The sequence below is a fragment of the Ziziphus jujuba genome, chromosome 10 (genome assembly GCF_031755915.1).
Source record: "Ziziphus jujuba cultivar Dongzao chromosome 10, ASM3175591v1".
In the NCBI taxonomy this organism is placed as follows: Eukaryota; Viridiplantae; Streptophyta; class Magnoliopsida; order Rosales; family Rhamnaceae; genus Ziziphus; species Ziziphus jujuba.
In genome coordinates this window covers 27,512,494-27,534,830 of record NC_083388.1, presented here as the reverse complement: position 1 = coordinate 27,534,830, position 22,337 = coordinate 27,512,494, and the positions used below count along the sequence as shown (strand labels likewise).

The 22,337-nt window shown below is 34.8% G+C and overlaps 4 protein-coding genes across 11 annotated transcripts; 1 reads left to right on the top strand and 3 right to left on the bottom strand.

Moving 5' to 3' along the window:
• Positions 1-1,245: 1,245 nt before the first annotated feature.
• Positions 1,246-7,744, bottom strand: LOC107412607 (uncharacterized). 5 transcript variants are annotated; one of them, XM_060812293.1, is made up of 12 exons: positions 7,219-7,740; positions 6,693-6,760; positions 6,345-6,431; positions 5,935-6,228; positions 5,308-5,447; positions 4,911-4,998; positions 4,431-4,610; positions 3,580-3,741; positions 3,143-3,336; positions 2,249-2,381; positions 1,757-1,922; positions 1,246-1,542 (listed from the first exon to the last, which is right to left on the bottom strand). In XM_060812293.1, the coding sequence occupies exons 1-12, from the start codon at positions 7,601-7,603 to the stop codon at positions 1,475-1,477; spliced, it is 1,965 nt and encodes a 654-aa protein (XP_060668276.1). In that variant the 5' UTR covers positions 7,604-7,740; the 3' UTR covers positions 1,246-1,474. The 5 variants fall into 5 exon arrangements, with proteins under 5 accessions (XP_060668276.1, XP_048324956.2, XP_015875892.3 ...); XM_048468999.2 differs by having other exon boundaries at positions 2,249-2,399; positions 7,219-7,737; XM_016020406.4 differs by having other exon boundaries at positions 2,249-2,399; positions 6,345-6,428; positions 7,219-7,735.
• Positions 7,745-8,091: 347 nt separating this feature from the next.
• Positions 8,092-12,801, bottom strand: LOC107412608 (uncharacterized). 2 transcript variants are annotated; one of them, XM_016020409.4, is made up of 10 exons: positions 12,195-12,801; positions 11,838-11,912; positions 11,427-11,480; positions 10,845-10,923; positions 10,628-10,755; positions 10,197-10,280; positions 9,943-10,026; positions 9,523-9,644; positions 8,956-9,106; positions 8,092-8,767 (listed from the first exon to the last, which is right to left on the bottom strand). In XM_016020409.4, the coding sequence occupies exons 1-10, from the start codon at positions 12,537-12,539 to the stop codon at positions 8,306-8,308; spliced, it is 1,584 nt and encodes a 527-aa protein (XP_015875895.2). In that variant the 5' UTR covers positions 12,540-12,801; the 3' UTR covers positions 8,092-8,305. The 2 variants fall into 2 exon arrangements, with proteins under 2 accessions (XP_015875895.2, XP_015875893.2); XM_016020407.4 differs by having other exon boundaries at positions 9,523-9,674; positions 12,195-12,798.
• Positions 12,802-12,937: 136 nt separating this feature from the next.
• LOC107412616 (nucleolar GTP-binding protein 1) lies at positions 12,938-16,229 on the top strand. Of its 3 annotated transcripts, none has more exons than XM_016020425.4 (3): positions 12,938-13,096; positions 13,622-15,674; positions 15,929-16,229. In XM_016020425.4, the coding sequence occupies exon 2, from the start codon at positions 13,636-13,638 to the stop codon at positions 15,661-15,663; it is 2,028 nt and encodes a 675-aa protein (XP_015875911.1). In that variant the 5' UTR covers positions 12,938-13,096; positions 13,622-13,635; the 3' UTR covers positions 15,664-15,674; positions 15,929-16,229. The 3 variants fall into 3 exon arrangements, with proteins under 3 accessions (XP_015875911.1, XP_015875910.1, XP_015875912.1); XM_016020424.4 differs by having other exon boundaries at positions 15,926-16,229; XM_016020426.4 differs by having other exon boundaries at positions 12,968-13,096; positions 13,627-15,674; positions 15,926-16,229.
• A 278-nt stretch (positions 16,230-16,507) lies between these two features.
• Positions 16,508-19,551, bottom strand: LOC107412594 (pentatricopeptide repeat-containing protein At1g08070, chloroplastic). The gene has a single exon (XM_016020397.4). The coding sequence runs from the start codon at positions 19,318-19,320 to the stop codon at positions 17,767-17,769; it is 1,554 nt and encodes a 517-aa protein (XP_015875883.3). The 5' UTR covers positions 19,321-19,551; the 3' UTR covers positions 16,508-17,766.
• Positions 19,552-22,337: the final 2,786 nt, after the last annotated feature.

Here is a 22,337-nt window from a genome sequence, read left to right as displayed (position 1 = left end):
TGTTTAGAAATTTTATTTTTCTCTGTGTTTTATTGACTCTATAGTATTATTCAGACAACGGTGCGTAGGTAGGCAATCACTCTCAACATCATCTATATGTAATATATTTATTATCCATTATTAACATTTAGTAGTGCAAAAATTATTTTTTTGAATCCACATCATCTTTCAAACAATTCTTTACATAACAGATCACAAGGTAGATCATTAATATGATAAATCATAAGAAGATTAATCTAGAACACACTGACACGTTTATGTATTTTTTTTCAAAATTTTTCTTTCTCAATCACTAAAAAAAATAATATGTAAAATATTATATGATAGAAAATTCACGGCAGTATTTTTATTAACATCTAAATCTAATATTTTTATAATACTTTGAACTCAATTAATGAACTAACTGTATCTTAATAACTAGTTAAATAAATTATATCCTTTAATAAACTAGTTTGAAAATTCTACCATTCCATCTATTATTAATCTAGACTTCTAATCAATGGACTCGCTCCAAGAGCATAAATCAATATAACTAGCGGCTTATTTATTAACATCAACGCAATTCACCATTTGGATTTGATAGTTTGAAAGAATAGAAAATAAGTGGTTTTTAAAGCGACGATACAGTGGTTGTGAGATTCAGGAAGCTAGAAGATTATCATCCACAAATAAAAATACGTGTATGTAAATATTTTATATGTGAACTCCATGCATTTAGAAGTAAAATTAGTCACAAATAGAGAATATTACACAACAGTCTTAACAAAACAAACCGAAAAGGAAAACTTTCCAATCCTATTCAGATAAAAACAAACACCTTTCCAGCATATTCTATAACCACCAAAAGGAAGAAGCATTGAGAAAGAACAAATAACTGTCAGGAAATTTATATCATTGACAGAAAGATGAGAGTTGGTTGTGTGTAATTAAGCGCGAAGCATTCAGTGTGCAATTAATTTGTGATAAGAACAAGACCAACTGCATTTGATGTGAGGATATATCGTATTAGATCTATGATTTTACCTTCTCCAAGATGGGGACCTAGACCTACCTTCACTGTTTTCAGCTGTCTTTGTCTTGGCTTTGTCACCCAGTCTGTATCCGTACGGTTTTTGAAACATCATGGTTGCTTATTTCATTACCATTATATGACACGCACCAGTGGCTCAGATCATAAAAGACACGATATCAACATTCGAAGAGAAAATGATTGTCATATATATATATATATATAGGTAAGAAAGTTTACCAAGAAAAAGAAAATGATGAGGCTGGTAACAACTGGAAATTTGTATTAACAATAAGATGATCACCTAGCATTATGATAAAAATATGCTCAGACTGTTACATCAGGGACACAAAAAGTCAGTATTAAGAAAGATGATCCAACATTAAACAACGCTCTTCAGTTGACGAAAGGAATTAGACCCAGGTTGGTTTCATATCATGAACAGGTTTTGTATATTTCATATTCTCATTTACTTGATGCCAGTTCCTTGCTACGTAGCACGAGATTTGCTTGTGTCCTTGGTACAGATTTACCTGTAAACAGATGAATAAAAGCCACATAAAATGTCTATTTCTTTGTTTTAGGAATTGAAAAATTTTAAAGAAAATGAAATGTTCACTTTTAATCATACTTGTCAACTGAAACACAAATTTACAGTGTATATGGTATTAGATGTATGTATGTGCATGTTTGTTTAATGTGTATATGGATGTACTAATATTTACAGCAAAGATGGGAAGACTTAACCTTCTTCTTTTTCCATTTTTCTCCTGCTGCGCCACAGAAGCCGGATTGGAGTACCTGAAAACCCTGCATCTTTTCGCAGTTGCTTCTCCATATAACGCCGATAAGTCTCAGGAAAGAGTTTTGCATCATTAACAAAGAACACAAATGTAGGTGGCCTTATAGCAGCCTGCGAAATAAACATTCAGTAAAACTAAATGGATTGCCCAATTACGTGATACAATACTGGATAACAAATTTGTTTCATTTGAGTTTAACGACCAATGTTCAACAAAAGAGCAATTAAAGCGGGTTTCTAGCAACCAACCACTGCTCTAATATAAGCAGTATTGTGCAAAACTTTATTGACCATGCCTTTTCCTAAAATAAATAATTTTTAGCAAAAAAAATATTGGAATGAACCTGATCCCTTAAGAAGAATATGATATCACAACCGGAATATATGACATGAATTGTTGAAGAAGAACAATTCTGCTATTGCAAGATTTTTAGTACCTGAGTGCAGTAATAAACACGGCCCCGTTTTCCACCACGGGTCCTTGGAGGTGATTTAAAAGCCACTGCTTCTCGCACCACTTGATTTAATATGGACGTACCTAGCCTTCTTGATCTCTCCTTTTCAACCTCACTAGCAGCAACAATTATTCTAAGGAAAGAAACAAAAGAAATAATGCATAGCCCAGGGCCACTCTGCAATGCTGAACAAAAACATTTAGAGATACAAAAGTACACCAGCAGTTGCCATGCTCAATATTCTTAGAGATGGCAACTATTGCTTCACTCTCATGCATGTAAATGCAATATTTCAGCACTTTAAAATTTTAGTAGGATAGCCTCACAGATTTCCTATCGGCCAATGTAGGCAACAAACTTATCAGAGTGTTAATTTTATCAGTAGTAATTTATCTATAAAAGAAAAACCCATAATTCCTTTTCTCATTTGTTAATCTCACCAGTCACCAGTATGATTATTAATAAACAGGAACCCTGGACACCTAATGGCTGAAAGTTTCCACAATATGACAAAATACCATCTGAATTTTTTCATCAAAAAGTTACGTAACGAAATTGATGACAGTGATGAACAGATGTCTTGATTGAGAAATGTTAACAGTATATCTCTTCAAGAATAAACAAGTTCATTCAGAGCGACCACTTAAAAGCTGATGCCAAACAAAAACCTAGAAGATGTAGTAAAATTAAACCAATAGTCACATTCCAATTTACATCCACCTTGTCGGTAAAAGAGCAGATTTTCCAGTTGGAAGTGTGTCCATTTATCAAGACCAATGATAATAGAGCATTTTCGTACATATGAAGCAGGTTTTTAATGTAACTGAACTGCATGTTGACCTATAAAATGAAAGATAGCTTTAGGTCAGAACATACTTCTCAACGCTATGACCAGCTATTGCAGTTGAATATACAATAGGGGCCCAATCAAGTATACGAAGCTTCTCTCTAACATCTTGCTCGTAGTATGTTGCAGTCTGCTGGTTTTTGTTTGGTATTGTATCCCATTTATTTACAACTATCAGGCAACCTTTCCCTTCTCTTTCTATCCTTTCAGCAATCTTGAAATCCTAGAAAATTTAGCCGGGACAATAAATTCAGGCCAAAAGAAAGGTATGAGATGCTGCAGTATAGCAATAATCATGACTTGCAGTACCAATATATTAAAGCAAAGAAGAACTTGCTTATTATTTCTTAAGGCATGCATAATGATATTTGATTACCTTTCTTTCTGCACACTGCAAGATATGGCATACATATGTTCTTCATACATTTTTGAAACCATTGACGAGAGAACAAGAAGGGCAAAGTACCTGTTCTGTGATACAAGCCATGGCCTCAATAACAAGAGCTACAACATCAGAACGACGTATAGCACGAAATGCTCGATTTACTGACAAAGCCTCTGTCATACTACCTGAAGAAGCAACAGCTGCTCTTCTCCTAATTCCAGCAGTATCAATAAGCCGGAACTTCTACAAAACAAATGATTAATATGTTTGAGAAAAAAAAAAAAATCCAATGCATTTTATAGACAAGGTTTATTGACGTAAGATCTGAGGAAATTAACTTCCTTTCAAAAAATTAATTAAAAGATATAAAATAAAAACAGAGTGCTGATATGGCAGTGATCCATCACTCAAAGTGCATGAACTAATAAAGGATGTAGAATTCCATCAATCAAATAGCAACATTTGTTGAACTAATAAAGGATGTAGAATTCCATCAATCAAATAGCAACATTTGTTCTTGAAATCTTGTTTTACAACCTAAAGAACCCAAATAATTAAACAAGAGAAACTTGAATAGACAGGATGCCCCAGCAAGACTGGGGGGTTACAACCACAAAACAAAAGTTGATTAGCAGACTCTACATTATCCTTTCACCTGATAATTTCTTCTTCTTTTTATTTTTTATTTTTTATTTTTTTTAATTTCTGATTCCACATACAGAAAATATATCTAAAACCTCCAGGAAAAAAGTAGATTATAAAATTAAAATTGTCTAGGATACTCAAAGATCCCTAAAGTCTTCTATGTGAAGTATTTAGTTCAGATAACCCCAAACTATGTCTATCTATTAAATTTTAGCAATAGTAGAAAGGCAGCTTTAGTAATAGCTAAAAATATGAGAACAATAGAACAAACTATAATTCAAACAAACCTGGCCATCTGGTCCAGTAAAGTCAGTATCGATAGCATCACGGGTAGTACCACTGACCGGGCTAACAATTGTCCTGTCTTCTCCAACCAATGCATTCAAAATGCTACTTTTACCAACATTTGGTCGCCCAACAATTGATATTGCAGGAACATAATCTTCTTCATCAAAATTCTCATGGCTCTACATAAAAATATATATATATATATATAGTCAAGAAAACAATAATAGTAATAGTACATAAGGATTTTTTTTTTGTATCCCCATCAATGACAAGCATAAAATATTCTAGATAGAGAGATTCAGTGATTGATGAAAAGATTATAGAGGAGCTTTATATTTAAATTTTTCAGAACTTATTTAACAATTATTAATGGATGGTATAATTTAACTTGATTTCTACTTAATAATAGAACTGAACAAAAATAAGCCATATCTTAATATAGAAATACCCAGTAAAAAAAAAAATTAGGAATGACAAACCTCAATCTTTTTCAGTCCTGAACAAACAAGATCAAGGAGTTCTCCAGTACCAGTCCCAGATAAAGCAGATATAGGAAGTGGTGAAAACCTATTTAATCAGCAAAAAAAAAAATTATATATATTTTGTTTTGCATTAACATTATGTCCACCATATTGCAAGCTTAAAATCTTATAACAATCAATTGTGCATTAATGTGTCTAGAGGACAAAATGCCAAGCAAAAGCAAAGCAATACCTATCAAATAAGATCTAGATATAATGAAATAATGAATGTGTAATATTAATAAAAAAACTCAAAGATCAACCGAAAAATGTTTGCTATCCGAATGAAGACCAAAATCCTTCATCAAGGTCACAAAGTATTTATAAGCATAAAGTGTTAAAGAGTTCAGATCACCCTAAGGCCCAAAATTCTGTCGCTTGTAGTATTCCTTTACGTGGAGATTCACATTTATTAACTGCAAGGACGATACACTTGTTGGAGTAGTTCTTACGTAGCCAGTCTGCAATCTCCTCATCAGCTGCTGTTAGTCCTGCCTGATAACATTGTCAATATTAGTATCTTTATATTTATTGTAAAAACTAAGCAGAAATAAAATTTCCAACATACTAAGAATCTAAAGATTCTGGATTAATTAATTTCAAACCACTCCTTATGTCAACCAAGGAACTCAATAGAATCCTCTAACTAGACCAATACCCAAAAGCTTCTCTGTTCATGGTGGCTTTTAATAAGTCACTTAAATGAGAACTAAGATATGAAGCTTCATTATCATATACGCAAATATATTCCAGTATTTGCCACTATATCTCCCATGTCCCCAACATACCCTAGAAGCTACAATGAAGCACAAGCAAAGTTAAATGATAGCTGATAGATGATGCCCTAGAAGCTTCTCTTAACATGTGAAAATGTGGACTTCAAGCAGGACCAATGATTCTCAACATAGAACTTTTGTCCTTTTTTATTTTTTATTTTCTTTGTCTCAAAATATTTTTCCTTTTTTGATTAAAAAATCCTCACCTGGCCATCAACTACCAATACAATGACAGATGATTCTTCTATAGCAGCAGCAGCTTGTCTTTCAATCATCGAGGGCATCCTGGCAATAGCTGCCTCCCTGGAGGCGAGTGGAATTCCATCCATACCAATGGTTGTTGTAATAGCCAATTCTTCCATAACATTAGCTTGTGATTTTGAAAGTGTAAGAACTCCACCAGTGTCTACAACCATGAATTCATAGTCGCCCCAAAAGGATCTACCATACAAGCGATCCCTTGTTACCCCAGGTTCATCAACAACAATTGCCTTGTTTCCCTATGATGTATGTAAACAGAAATGAATTCAAGTTACAGACTGTTAAAAACTCAAATTAGGAGTCAAGTTCTCCAAAGTAAATGCTAAATGCAAGGCTAGACTTCATGATAAAATACCCCCACAAGACGATTAAATAGTGCTGATTTTCCAACATTAGGCCTTCCAACTATGGCAACTTTCGGAAGAAGATAGTCAGGGACCTGCAGTTGAAATTTAAAAGGTTTAGAAACTATAAATTCTTCACTGATTGCTTCTTCTCCTCGTTCTTCTTTTTTTTTTTCCTACTCTTTTTCTTTCTGTAAGAGAAAGAATTACCAACTTAAAACAGAATTACCAACTTAAAACGAAGAAAGAATAGTTTCATTGTATCCTAGAAAGTTCAAATTTTTTTATAGTTTTTTTCTGATTCTCAACCTTTAATTCTTATTATTAAAACAAAACCCAAAAATTGGATTCTTGCTTACATTTTTAGTTGTATTTTTCTGCCTCTTCTGCTTTCGACCAATTTCCTTTTGGTTAATTTTCTCATCTTCTGAAATCAGACAGTAATAATAGATAAACAATTCTTACAGATACAAGATGCCTAGATCACTTAAATACCACTCAATTTATGATTAACATTAAGGCTCCCCTTGTAAAGCTCAAAAATAAATTCTGCGATATGATCATCAAAAACCATCATTCCAAAAAAGTTTCTACATCCACCTCAAAAAAAATAAAAAATAAAAAATAAATAAAAAAAATAAAAAATGAACATTTTATTTTTGTTTTAATTTAAAAAAAGAAAAGAAAAAAAGTTGCAAACTTTCAACAAATTTTAGAATAATAACGAAGTGGGTCGATACCAGACCATCAAAATTGCCAATTCTTCCCCAAATAGAAAATTGAATGTCCATTTCCATCTCATTCAAAACCACATTGATTTCCAAATATTCGGCAAACATAAATAATTTAAAAAATAAATAAATAAATAAAGCTTTACAAACTCACCGAGTCTGAGTTGGTGTGACAAGGAGGAAGAGAATTCTCGAACAGCGTCCTGAGCTTCTTCTTCCAGAGCATCCACATCGAACATCGAGTAACTCTCATCATTAGAAACATCAACATCTTCTCCCTCTTCCAATTCCTCATCCTCTTCTTCTTCTTCTTGGCATCCATCGTCGCTGAATTCATTGGCCATTGAACGAGAAACGCGGGGAAGAAGAACCGGGAGAGATGTACGAAGCGGTAGAAGAAGGGAGGGTCTGGAGAAAGAGAAGGAAGAAGTTGTAAGAAATGGAGGAAAGAGAGTGGAAGAAGGAGATGAAGAAGTAGTGGGTGGTGGAGTTGCAATTTTTGTTGAGCCGTAGCACAACAACTGTAGAGCAGCAGCCATTGTCAGTGAGAGAGAGAGCTCTCTGCTTCTCAACACTTTTTGGGAAGGTATGGCGGTTATGTGGAGACTGAAATGGAACACAGTGGGAAGAGAGGCTTATCCGTTCGAACATTTTGGGGTTTTAGATTTTCCATTTTCTATTTTCTTTTTCAATTTATGAATTATTTTTCTTTTTCCTTTTTGGTTGAAAATAACGTTATTTCTTTGTTATTTGTGTGTGTACAAGTATATATGATGTATAATAATAAAAAATTGGAATTCAAAACTTATTTCTTAAGAAATTATTTATGAATGATTCAAATATATATATATATATATATTATATTTCATTTTTTTAGTCGTTTTGAAATCCAAAAGAAATAATAATAAACTAGGCCTCGAATGCCAATTTCTTCTCTAATTTTTCGCAGTTGAGGTCTCACACTTGTCTCATTGAAGACGTTTTAAAAAACGAGAAAAGATTTTGAAGCTAATTATAAAGAATAAAATGCACAAAATTGGCACAGACTAAGCAGTTTATTATTAGAATGCTTGAAAATAATGTACCCCATTACAATTACAAACTGCATTATACATTATGAATTGTCCAATTTCTTCTATACATCACCAAAGCCAACACTTCCAAGTATCAAAATCTCTGCTGTATTGCCGTTTAAGAATTTTCCATGACTGTATAACTCCTAATTGCTTGCATAAAAAAAATTAGAAAAACCATAACCACTTCTGTCGAAACTTTTGCAGCAACTTCATGGGAAATCTGGAAATTACTTCTCCTTGAGATGCTTGGCTGCGTTGTTTGATGGCAGCAGAGGCGCTTCGGGAACTCTGTCCTCTATTAAGTTCAATAACACCTTTCTGATTGGCTTCCATAAAATGAGTCTTCTCTGGTTTCACTTTTATCTTAACTGGTTTTCCAAGTAGTGATTTATCTTCCATTCTTGCAATTTCAAGAGCTTTTGCACATACAGGAAACCCTTGATCATCCCAAGATTCCAAAATAATGCCTGAGCCCAAGCAAGTTTTTCCCTGGTAGAAGGCAGCAAACTGACCAGCTGCCAGGCCCTGGTCATCTTCAGATAAGTGGACAACTGCAACATCTTCATGGCTATCTTTACCAGATTCCATTGTTAAGCTACAATTATAAAAACCAGGGCCATGTCTCACCTGAAATCGTCAGGTAAGAAATGCTTAGAAGAATACAAGTTTTCAGAGATTTAACTGTTCCAGTGCTAGACAGATAATGTTCCATGAGGAATGAAGCATAATTTTGCTTGAAACCATATTTTACTTAAAATACTAGACTCTATGGCGCTCTAAAATCGATAATGGGTATCAGTAGCGCACTACTTTACCTTGCACCGTAGCTGAGAGATGTGATTTGGGGGCAACCCACTAAGCCATTTCAAGGAACCAACACGAAAAAGCCGCCTTCTTTTGTCAAATGAAAAGTAATTTCTTGAGACAAAAACTACATTGTTTCTAACATCTTTCTCAACAACATACCTGGACAAGACAGATAAGAATAAAATAAGCAGTTGAACTTTTTATGAAGACTGAAAGTGAATAGTTTGAAAGATCTAAGATACAAAGCAACGATAAGACTGAGTCAATACACAGCTATTTGGAAGTCTTGGCATATCCTAATGTTCCTGGGTATCCAGTACTCAACCAATAGTACAGTTTTAAGTACTAAATCAAATTTTATACACTAATATCTTTTATACTAATTATATATTTGTTAAGAGTTACAACAACATGCTAGTGCCACTTTTGCTTTGGAGAACTTATATATAACATAAAAGAAATGGATAGACAAAAGTCGCAAGAAAAATTTAAAAGTGATATAAAAGAAATGGATAGACAAAAGTCGCAAGCAAAATTTAAAAGTGATATGGCAACTGAAAATTGAGAAAGCATACCAGGGTCCTCCTGGGAGGCGTAGACCTTGACGTTGACCTATTGTATAGAACCAAAACCCCCTATGCTTTCCAAGTAAATCTCCCGTTTCAGCTTCTAAAATGATACCTTCCTTCTCCCCTATCTGTCTTGCAACAAATTCACTGAACTTTATCTACATGCGAAAAAAAAGAGACAGAACAGATTAAACTTGAATAAAGTCACTTGTTGAGAATCATGGCCACTTAAATGAATTGGATAGAAGAATGTTCGAAACAGACATTGCAAAGTCATTTAGAGAAACGACAAATATTATGATCCATTCTAACAAGTAAAAACACATAATTTGCAATGGGAAACAGAAAACTGGATTGGAAGAACTTATAACATATATGGGAAAAAATGTGTAGAAATTGAACCAGGATCACCAGCAAATGACATACCTTCCCAAGAAAACATATTCCTTGCGAATCCTTTCTATCTTTGTTAGGCAAATCGAACTTGGTGGCAAGTTTGCGAACTTCTTCCTGTAAAACTCACATAAGAAAAAACATAGGAATTAGAACTGAAACATGCCTGAAAGAGCTTCTGTGATAAGAAGTAAAACCATGAAACTTTAAGTCAAAAACCTTTGAGATACAACCAAGTCAAAAACCATGAAACTTTATGCAATGCAATAGAACTAGCCCTCACTAACCTTTGAGACACAGCCAAGTGGGAAGATTAGTCGCTTAAGCTGGGCCTGAGAAAGATGTGAAAGGAAGTATGTCTGATCCTTCACCTAAAAAGCCAAGTAAAAGATATAAAAAACCAGCAGTATTCAGATACAAATTGTCCAAAGTAACTAAAGCTTTGTCAGAATATTATCAGAATGAAATTGACAAGCAAAAACACGATGTAAAAACTCCACAGACACATAACACCACATACTATGTATATTATCGCACTTTTAGATTAAGGTAAGTCCTTCGCTGCATCTAGCACAGAACAATTTACCTAAATGAATGATACTGACCAAATAAAAACCAAGCCTCTTGATTCGTATGAAATATTTTGCACATGGAAAGACTAGCATTAGAAACTCATAAAGTTATTGTGTCAAACAATAAACAGAAAGATATTAAGTACCATATCATTTGATAGTTCTAAAACAGTAATATTGTCTGTCTGACTTCTACTTGAATGGATAACATTTGCATAATGTCCAGAAGCCACATAGTCGAAGTCCATCTTGCTGATTGCATCCATGAATGCACCTGAACAACAATTGACAAGCTTAAAAAGATAATAAACCAGAAATGGATCTAACGACAGAGTTGCAACTTAAATTATGTTGACCATATACCAAATTTTATTCTTGTATTGCAAAGAACATCAGGGTTAGGAGTACGGCCACATCGATATTCATCAATAATGTAAGACACCTGAAACATGGACCAATAATTTTCAATACTTACTTGCAGGGAATAAAACTTCAATGTCTTCATCTACTTACCCAACAAGAAGATGACTAAAGAAGAAAACAGACAACATCAACACTATAATATTGAATTCAGAAAAACAATGAAACGTCCAATTTCCTTGTAATCCACATTGGAAATTTTAAGCTTTCACCTCAGGTTGAAAACTATGAAAGTACTTTCGGACAGAAGAATAGAGAATGTAAGTTCTACATATCATGCCTAGCCTAAAGTTTATAAATTATTTGAATCTGGTGCATCTACTTCAATACAGAATCTTTGCCTGATAAGTAGCTGGGAATAGTGAAGAAGGATGCAGGATTAGGCTTACATAGAAAAAGTAACAGTTGAAGATGCAAAATATGATTGTGAAGCAAAACACAAATGGACCATACATAAGGAAAATAACTATCTATAATACATGTTCTGGACAAAGAAAAAGAAGCAATCAAAGCGGCACTTCATACCACATTCTCCCAGTATTCATCCGTCAAATGCACAACTTCTAATGGAACATCAACCTGAAAACAAATGTCAGTTTTAATAATTAAGTCTCTCTCTTACATAAACCCGTACCAAGGAAATCAATACAAAGCTCTGTTACAAACATAAGAAATTGGCTTTCATTGAAAATGTGCACAGATAGATTAGCAGCTTTAGAACCAATGAATGCAAGACATATAGTAAACATCAAAAGGCAGGTGAATACATGTGTGCATAGCTGGAACTAATGAATTTCTGGAACATGTAAATGCTAAGATGCAAACTTTATATGGAGCACCAAAGGATTGAAAAATGTCCTATTTCCTAACAAATTCTTTTCACTCCAAAATGCATTGTAACAACTTCAATACAATTTACAAATGCCACACACTTACCTGACTACAAACAGCTTTGGCATACTTCAAATCTTCTTCCCAGGGGCATTCTGACCAAAAATTCTCAAAATCTTCCTACAAAGGAACACATATTAGAGCCAGGTTTCTCTTCTGGAAAAACCCAACATACTCGCAAAAAGTCAAAATCACTAGAAGAAATGAATATGCAATGCTTAGCATCACCAGTCCATGTTTAAAACCATTGAAAAGTTTTCAAAGTTTTCTACTTTTTCAGCCATAATATTCAAAAACTCAATCTGTCCCACATTATTACTTCCAATTCTCCCTGAGCCAAAAACATCAAAACGAAGCAAAACCCAATACTCTTATCCCCGGAAAAAATGAAAAGGAACTTACTTGGAACCAAATTTTGAGATAGAAAGCGGTGCAGGAGTGTCCAGCTGCGCGAAGAAGGCGAAGAGCAACGCTACTATCGACTCCACCACTGACCAACACAGCGACCCTGAAGCGTTTATGGGGCATGCAACAGGACAAGTAAGGTTGAAGGCTGATATTGAAGCTCTCTATTGAATTCGGCGTTAGAAGCTCAGTGGAAGAGGCGACAGAGGCAGAGACAGCAGAGAGGGGTCTGAGGAACAAAGAAGTTCGGTTGTGGAAGAAAGAAATATGGGGTTTAAGAGGGATAGAAGAAGGCATCGCCATCACTCCCACAACTCTCAGCACTCCCACTGCTCTCGCCATTGTTGGCCTCTTCAAAGCTCCAAACTCTGGATAAAGGAAGAATTTTTTATTTTTTTTTTGTTTTTCAATGAAACTTTTGGATTGAATTTTTACATTTTACATGCTGACCTAAAAGAAAAAAAAAATAAAAGGAAAAATTATGAAACATCATGCTAAGCGAAACTGATTATTAGTATTTACCAGTTATCACAAAAATGATAAAACAACATCTCAATATTTGTTATTTTTAAAAAAAAATCTATTTCTTCTTCCTGATTGACTATGCAAAAAGTTTAAAGAAAAAAATAGAAACATAACACTATATAACTAAATTATTTTTTTTGTATGCTATATAACTAGCCTTTTTTTTTTTTTTTCCCCCCCTCATTATATAATAATAATATATAATAAAAAATGCCACGGTGTTATTAATTTATTTTTTCTCAAAAGCATTTATATAATTTTTTTAAAAAAACAAAGTGTTATTCACCCTATTGATAATATACAGCCGCCGACCCTCACTCTCTTTAGACGAGGGTTTAAGCCGCTCCTCTCTGTTCCAACATCGCCGTCGCAAGGTAAGCCTCGCAAATTCTCCATTTTCTTTTTTATTTCTTTGTTTTCTCCTTCTTAATGCTGTAATGGCTTCAACCCCTTGATTGTCTGTTTTTCTTTTCTATTATTTTTTCTTAAAAAAGCTTTTTTGGATCCTAAGACTTGTTGTTTTCTTTTCTTTCTCTTTTTTTTTTTTTTTTTGGTCAAAATTAAGTTTTGAAGTTAAACAGTTTGAAATCGTTGTTGGGTTTTTAATACCAATTTGTTTTGTTTGGTTGGAAAGATGAAAAAAAAAAAGAAAAAAAAGATTTTAAGCTTTAATTTGTAAATTTTATTGGAATGGTATATGCTGTTGCCACTAACTATCGATTGATTTTGATTTGAGAAATTTCCCAAAGAGATCTGTTTTGGTATTATGAAAGTATGTTATGTATATGAGTTTGGATTAGCAGGAACCGGTATAAGAATTTGTGTTTGCTATGTTGAAGATATGTTAAATATTGTCATTTATTTGTTTATTTATTTTTTTTCTGCTTTAATTGTCACAGAATAGGAAGGAAATATGGTGCAGTATAATTTTAAGAAGATTACTGTGGTTCCAAATGGGAAGGACTTCATTGACATCATCCTTTCTCGCACTCAAAGGCAGACTCCGACTGTTGTTCATAAGGGGTATGCCATTTCCCGTCTTCGTCAGTTTTATATGCGGAAAGTGAAGTATACCCAACAGAACTTTCATGAAAAGCTTTCCACAATCATTGATGAGTTCCCTAGACTGGATGATATCCATCCATTTTATAGTGATCTTCTTCATGTTCTCTACAACAAAGACCATTACAAGCTTGCACTTGGGCAAATCAACACCGCAAGGAACCTTATTAGTAAGATTTCTAAAGATTATGTCAAATTGTTGAAGTATGGGGATTCGCTTTACAGATGCAAATGCCTGAAGGTTGCCGCTCTTGGCCGCATGTGTACTGTGATAAAAAGGATTGGCCCTAGTTTGGCTTACTTAGAGCAAATTAGACAACATATGGCAAGGCTACCTTCAATTGACCCCAACACCCGAACCATTTTGATTTGTGGGTATCCTAATGTTGGCAAGAGCTCATTCATTAACAAGATTACTAGAGCAGATGTGGATGTCCAACCTTATGCTTTTACCACAAAGTCACTCTTTGTGGGTCATACAGACTATAAATACCTGAGGTATCAAGTTATTGATACACCAGGTATTTTGGATCGTCCTTTTGAAGACCGCAACATAATTGAGATGTGCAGTATCACAGCTCTGGCACATTTGAGAGCTGCTGTATTGTTCTTCTTGGACGTCTCGGGGTCTTGTGGCTATAGCATTGCCCAACAGGCAGCACTTTTTCACAGTATCAAGTCATTGTTCATGAACAAACCCTTGACTATAGTCTGCAATAAAATTGATTTGCAGCCTCTGGAGAGCATTCCTGAGGAAGACATGAAGTTGGTCATGGAGATGAAAGCTGAAGCCATGAAGACTGTGATTGGTCAAGGAGGTGAGCCTACAAATGACGAAGATGTTCTGTTGAGTATGAGCACTTTGACTGAGGATGGGGTGATTGCCGTAAAAAATGCAGCTTGTGAGAGGTTATTGAATCAGAGGGTGGAATTGAAGATGAAATCCAAAAAAATTAATGACTGCCTGAACAGGTTTCATGTAGCAATACCAAAGACACGTGACCAGAAGGAAAGGCCACCTTGTATACCTCAGGCTGTTTTGGAAGCCAAGGCAAAGCAAGCAGCAGAGAAGGTAAATAGGAAAACGGAAAAGGATTTGGAAGAGGAAAATGGAGGCGCAGGTGTGTATTCTGCCAGTTTGAAGAAGAACTACATCTTAGCCAATGATGAATGGAAGGAAGATATAATGCCGGAAATTCTTGATGGACACAACGTATATGATTTTGTTGATGTTGATATATTACAAAGGCTTGAAGAGCTGGAACAAGAAGAAGGACTACGACAGGCAGAGGAAGATGATGATGATTTTGAGATGGATGGGAAGGAACTGACTCCAGAAGAGCTAAGGGCATTGGCTGAGATCAGGAAAAAGAAAACCTTGCTCATTCAACAGCATAGGATCAAGAAAAGCACAGCAGAAAGTAGGCCAACTGTACCAAGGAAATTTGACAAGGACAAGGAATTCACAACAAAGAGAATGGGGAGACAGCTATCAGCTTTGGGGCTCGATCCAAGTTTGGCGATTAACCGAGCCCGGAGCAAGTCCAGAGGCCGGAAGAGGGAGAGGTCGCTTGACAGGGGAGATACTGATGGTGATGTTATGGATATGGATGTGGACACACCCAACAAGAAGCAGCGCCTGAGGTCTTTGTCCAGATCAAGGTCAAGGTCAAGGTCAAGGCCACCAACTGAAGTTGTTCCTGGTGAGGGCTTCAAGGATGTTGCACAAAAGGGCAAGGCACTGAAACTTGCAAAGAAATCCGTCAAGAAGAGGAACAAAGATGCTCGTCGTGGAGAGGCAGATAGGGTAATTCCAACTTTGAAACCAAAGCACTTGTTCTCTGGAAAACGCTCAACTGGAAAAACTGATAGGCGCTGAAATGTTTTGAGGTATTTTACTGGCATTACTTTTAATTAAGCTTTAACTGAGCTTTCCTTTGTTATTTTGAATGCTTTGTTTGTCTTTTGGAAGAGGTGTTAATTTAATATTTTTAAGAAGTGAAATTTGAAATAAACAGTATATACATATGCATGTGTTCAATTTTTCTTTGTTTTTGTGTTGCATCATCTGTTGCCATCTTTCTGGGTATTTGTGGTTGTGGTATTTCAACTAGATATTAACATGCATTTCCCTCTTTCAGCAGGTACATTTATATTTTCTAGAGACAGTTATTCTAAACCTTTGGACTGTGCTTGCTGTGGAGATGGTACTTTGTTTTTTCCTTCATGGATTGACTGGAGATTGCAAGCATGTGCGACCTTGGCAACAGAGATTCACAGTTTTTTTTTTTTCTTTTTTATAGCATATTTGTTGAGGCAATTTTGGATCTGTGTACCGCTTTTAATGTTTTGGAACCCACTTTACGTTATATTTTTGTATTTTGCTAGCATATTGAGATGATGGGAAGCGAGTTTGATTTAATCTTCAAATTATTTGTTTCTTTATTTACTCCATTCATAAGTAGTTTTCAGTTCTTTTAAATTATTCCATTCATAAGTAGTTTTGATCTTATAAATTTAAGTGGTTCTTGGAAGTCGAAATATGCTTCATGAAGAATATTTTTCCCAAGAGTAAAGAATGTTACTTGGGAGAATTTGTTCATGTCGGTGGTACATGTGATGATTATTCTAAATATATTCTCATTTATCTTCTAATATGGTCAATATTCTCATATATCTTCTAATATGGTCATTCACATTCATATTCCAGCGAAATCAAAACAAACAAAACATAGAAATAGATATGTAAATAAATATATAAAACTTTGAGGTTTATATTAGAACTGGAAAATTTGGCTTGGACATTGAATTATGAAAAATTCAGGCTCTGCAGGTTTTACGTCAATGGAAAATTTTTCTGTTGATGTTGATGTGGTGGAGGTGTCTGCATCAACTGTTGTTAAGGTGGACAAAAACTTGCAGAGTGTCCTTGTCGGGCACACAACCGACACTTACCAATGTAATTATTAGAGAACCCTTTTCTGAGAAGAAGTCCCTGTCTGAGATCCCGACTGAGATGAGGAAGAACAATTTGCTAGGTTGGCTGCACGTTTGGTGAGTTTTTCATACAGGTTGCGAAGGAAGATGGAGGTTTCATGAGTTCTCGCAGCAGCGGAAATATCCTTGAATTCAGAGAATAAACCATTGATGATATAGTGTGATCTTATCCTCATCAGTAGGTTTACCGAAGAGAGGATACTTGTCTACAGCACTCTTAACATGAGATAGATATTCAGTGACTACGATTCCCTTGAGACTGTACGAGACATTCCAGTAGATGAAGTCTGGAACCTGAAGTTGGTCCATGCTGCACTGGAAGTTTTAGCAGCGGCTACAAGATGTCCAACATCTTTGGAAAGAGAAGCTAGAATAGCACTTAGAATCAGCTTATTTCACCGAACCCAATAAATGGTAATTAGGATTGAGAGAATCATCACATGCAATAGCTATGATTGATGAAGGACAAGGTGTGGTACCATCTATATAACCATAGAGATCATAACCTAACCAATAAGAACAGCATCAAACTGGGTTTTCCAGGAGATAATTACTAAATACAGCAGTACCAATTTCTATCAAATAGCACTGAGAGTACATGTATCATTTGCTGTCAGATGCAAATTCTTTTCCATTTAGTAATAGCACTATGCATCTTCATTTGCCATCACATACCATTTCTTGTCTTTTAGCTCAGATCAATCCTTTATCCCTTTCTTGTTAAGAGATATAAAACTGTGGTTTTTTACAAAATGCCAAAACCATCTTGCAGTTGCAACTGAACTTTATGTATTGATAACTCAATCAGGGAAGCAAATTCTTTCCAAATCTTTTTACTTGGGAACTACATGTAAATGTCTTTAAATAATCCTGTTTCCAGTTGCGAAAACTAACAAGCAAAGCAGTATGTTACCGTCCAGGATATGCTAAACGTTTAAAAGAATGTATGTTACCGTCCAGGATATGCTAAACGTTTAAAAGAATGCTATGTCATATTGCTAGGTGGATCGGTCTCAATCCAACTACATCCAGCCATTTTCTTCAGTCCCATCCATCTCATTTCATCACGAACCTTATTAGCATCATCCCATCTATCAGAACTAGCATAAGTGTTGGACAACAGAGCCAAAGTTCCAGTCCCTACTCCTTTACTCTTAAGAAGACAATGCTTGATTCTCTCAAACATCTTCTCGTTCCCATGAATTTTGCAAGCATTGAGCAGAGCTCCCCAAATTGGCCCTTCTGCTTCCATTGGCATTTCTCTAATGAAAGCCTCTGCCTCGTCCAAGAGCCCTGCTCTACCATGCATGTCAACGACACATGCATAGTGCTGCATTTCAGGCACAATCTGGTAAACATCTTTCATGGCGTTAAAGATCATCAACCCTCTTTCAACCATCCCGGCATGGCTGCATGCCGATAACAAGCCAATGAAGGTTACATCATCAGGAGGAACACCATGAACCAGCATGAGTGAAAAGAGCTGCAATGCATGCATGCCATGCCCATTCATTGCCATGCCACTTATAATGGTACTCCATGAAATAATATCCTTGCTCTCCAAGGTGCTGAAAACCTGGATGGCCATACGTATATTGCCACCTTTGACGTACATGTTGATCAAAGCATTGCCCACATTATCATTTGTTGTAAGATCATTGCGTGTAGCAATGTAGGAGTGCACCCATTGGCCTAAACTCAAAGCACCAGTGGAAGAACATGCAGACAATACATTGACAATGGTTGCTTCATTAGGTTCAGCTTCCCCTCCACGGATCATTTCATTGAAAAGCCTCACTGCCTCTTCACAAAACCCTCTATGTGCATAACCCCCCACAATGGTAGTCCAAGAAACCACATCTCTCTTAGGCATATTCTCGAATATGTACCTTGCATTCACCAAAGACCCACATCTCACATAAAAATCCAGCATTGCATTGTCTAATACAATGTTAGTTTGACACAATTTTCTCATACTAAAACCATGAATAGCTTTACCCAGCTTGAAAGCTCCTAGACTGGAACAAGCAGAGATAACACTAACAAGGGTGGTGGAATTAGGTTCTACATCCATGGACGAGAACTTAACAATGGCTTCCTCCTCAAACCCACACTTAGAAAGCCCAGAAATGATTGAAGTCCAGGAAACGACATCCGGGTATGATATCGAATCGAAGACTTGACAAGCAGAGACAACATCGTTTACAATCACATAAAAATGAAGCAAGGAGTTTTGGATAAAGATGTCAGAATAATGACCACACTTCAGTACATGGGCATGGATTTCTAGGCCTTTTTGGTGTGCAGGCAGTGAGAAACATGCCTTGAGAGCATGAGTGAAAGTGTAATGGTTATGGGATGTTGGGTGGAGAAGCATTTGGTTGTAGAGAAGAAGCGCATTTTGTGGAGTTGGAGAGTTTGAAAGTGATCCGAGCAAGGGGTTTAAGATGTGGGGTTTTGGATTCTTGATGAGTTGTGCATGGATTTGGTTTAGTTTCCTATAGGTGAGGTTGAATACAGCATGGAGCTTCTCTGCCATGCATGCTATTTTTGGTGTTTAGAATAAAAAAACCAACCAAATATTTGGTGAGTACAATTGAATATGGTTTGATAGGGACAAAAACAAATCTGGGTCTAGCAATTTGGTAGTGGTTTTTCAAGTCGATGCTCTATATACACACACATATACATACATGTATGTATGTATGTATGTATGTATGTATGAAACAGAGGAACAGAAGCGCTTTTCTTTTTTAAGTTGCAAAAGTTCTTTTCTATGATTGAATATGAAACGTAATATCAATTTATGATGATATGACGCAAAATGACTTTATCAAATAAAATTAACTTGCGTTTTAAGGAACTGCTATAAGCTGAACCAGTAGCAAAATTTCAAAAATTGGTAATCAATATTGCCTGTCAAGCTCAAATTTTTCGATTAGTTCATGTGTTTCATTTGTGTCACGACTTTGTTGCATATTATTACAATTGTCATTATCACCTTTTTCCTTCTTCTTTTTTTTTTTATTTTTTTTGGGGGAAATTTGTTACATATTATGCTAACGAATTTGCAAATTATTTATTGTTTTATTTAGTCCATCATAAAACAAGTTGTTTCAGTGCTTTTGATATACGTCATTCCTGGAATTAGAAATTAAAGATTTCTCTGGAGACTTTGCCCCAAAAGTGATTGAATCTAGAGCAGCTTTAGCTGTCCTCAAAGACTTGTCCTTGTAGAGTATATATGAAAGTTTTTTACAAAATATGCTTAGTCTTAATTAAAGGTGGAGGTTATGGACCTTTAGCAGCAATATTTGAATTTAATTTATATATTACTATTGAAATTAGCTTCTAATATTTATGTCTATATTTTTATATACACATATGTAATAAACTCATACTCAAATGGTAGAGAACAAAAAGTTATTACAAGTTGGATGGTCAACATCCCCAGCAACCTCCTTCAAAATTCAGTGCCCAATTTCAGAAATAATGGGCCTTTTTTCCTGTAATTCTTCATATCTTACATATTGAAGTCACGTTCTATAAAAGCACCATGTTCACTGTCCTGCTTTTATCATCTTCCTAATATTAGCTTCAGGTGACTTCTTAGATAAATCGATGGTCTTCACTATTGACTTGTCCATATCATACAATTTGCAGAATCTGGAAATAATATTTTTAGTTGGTTTGGAAAAATGTGAAAATTTTGAAAAATGTGAAATGACATAAAAATTGGAATTTTCAAATATTACTAAATTTCCTGAGTAAGACCATGATACTTTAGGGAGCATATTAATAAAGTGAATTTTATTTATACATCCAAATTAGCAAATTCGGGGGCAGTCCATGATTTTTCTGTATATCAATATTCCTTTGTTAGGAATAATATTCATATGTTAAGAAGTACAATCCAAAGATGAAGGGGAAAAAAAAAAAATACAAAAAATACAAAAAATACAAAAACAAAAACAAAAACAAAAACAAAAAAACAAAAGCCGTCTTTGGGCATTGTGGATATGGAGAGGTCAAACGGGGTACCTGAAAGATGAGAACTCCAAAAGAAGCTGAATAATCAACAAATCCACGGGTGCCATCTTTGTCTGCAGGTTACTTCTTCCACTGGTATGCTGGCCATTTCTCAGAAAGTTACTTAACCACCGTTTTCTTTACTTATCTTTTCCATATTAAAAGGATTTGACAAAATGCTTATTTATTATTATTATTATTATTATTATTATTATTTTCCATTCTTCCATGATTTTCTGTGGCTAGGTGATTCTGGATGACTTAGTCTAGTACAGTTTTTGTTTTTATTTTTTCATGACGTGGGTTTTCATTTTGAAAGACACAGATGCTGATTTAGTGGTGGTTATAGATTTAAAGTAACAAGATTTTTATTAGATTCTAAAATATCCACAGTTGGGGCCATTTTCTCATCAACCAAAGCCATTTTTGCTTACTGTTGTGGTAATCAATGTTGGCATGGCCAAAGCTTTCGCAAGAAAAACAGTAAAGTAAAAGCATAGAAAAGTTGGAGTCTTTGGAGTACCTCCAATGTTTCCCCCCATTACCTTTTTCCCCTTCTCATGTTCTTTATATATATATATATATATATATATAGATATATATATATATATAAAAATTCTTCACATGTCTTAGATTTTGGGAAAATTTATGTTCTTTTACCCAACAAAAAAACAAAAAACAAAAAACCAAAAACAAAAAAAGAGAGCAAATTTCTGTTTGCATGAGGATGTAACTAGAAGCAATTAACATTAATGAGTAATTAATGTTTCTGAATAGCTACAATATAGAAATAATTATAGAAATTTCTGTTCCAAAATCAATATCTGTTTAACTGCCTACATCGGTCATTCTTCTCATTCTTCAATGAATTTGGCAGGTCAGGCTGAGGTAAAATTACTATATGTAATTAATTATAAGCTTTGACTTTTAATTTAATATAATATGACGTGTTGATAACGGCATAATTCTGAATTGAATATATATATATATATAGCAGTATGATTTTGGTTTGAAGTTATTTTTCTTTTGGGTTGTTTTCTGGACCTACACCTAAACAATACATATTTCGGACATAAGGGTTCCATTAAGTACTTAATTTGATGATTGAAATTTGATCTCTTTGGTTCTCTCTTGCTTTTTTCCCCGCTCTTTGAAAGTGTTTCGGTTATTTTATTTATTGATTTATTTATTTATTTTGTTCCTATGGGGACCAAAATATTTTATCACATTGATTGCTCTTTTACTTTCAAATACTTCCTTGAAACTTTTAGACAAACTTTTTAACTTTTATGGATTCTAGAGAGGGATATAGTGAAGAAATGACAATGAAAAAAAAGGATAATGATACAAAAGGATATTTAGAATGAACAATGTGTAGGAGCATATATGGCAATAGGGGATAGCACCATTTTTTATCTTGCTCAGGGCCACCAATCCTCACTCATTTTGATGTCTACTTTTTGAAGAAATATTCACTTCATTGATTAGTTCAAGGAAAGCCTGATGTTTCTGTGTTATAAGGCCATA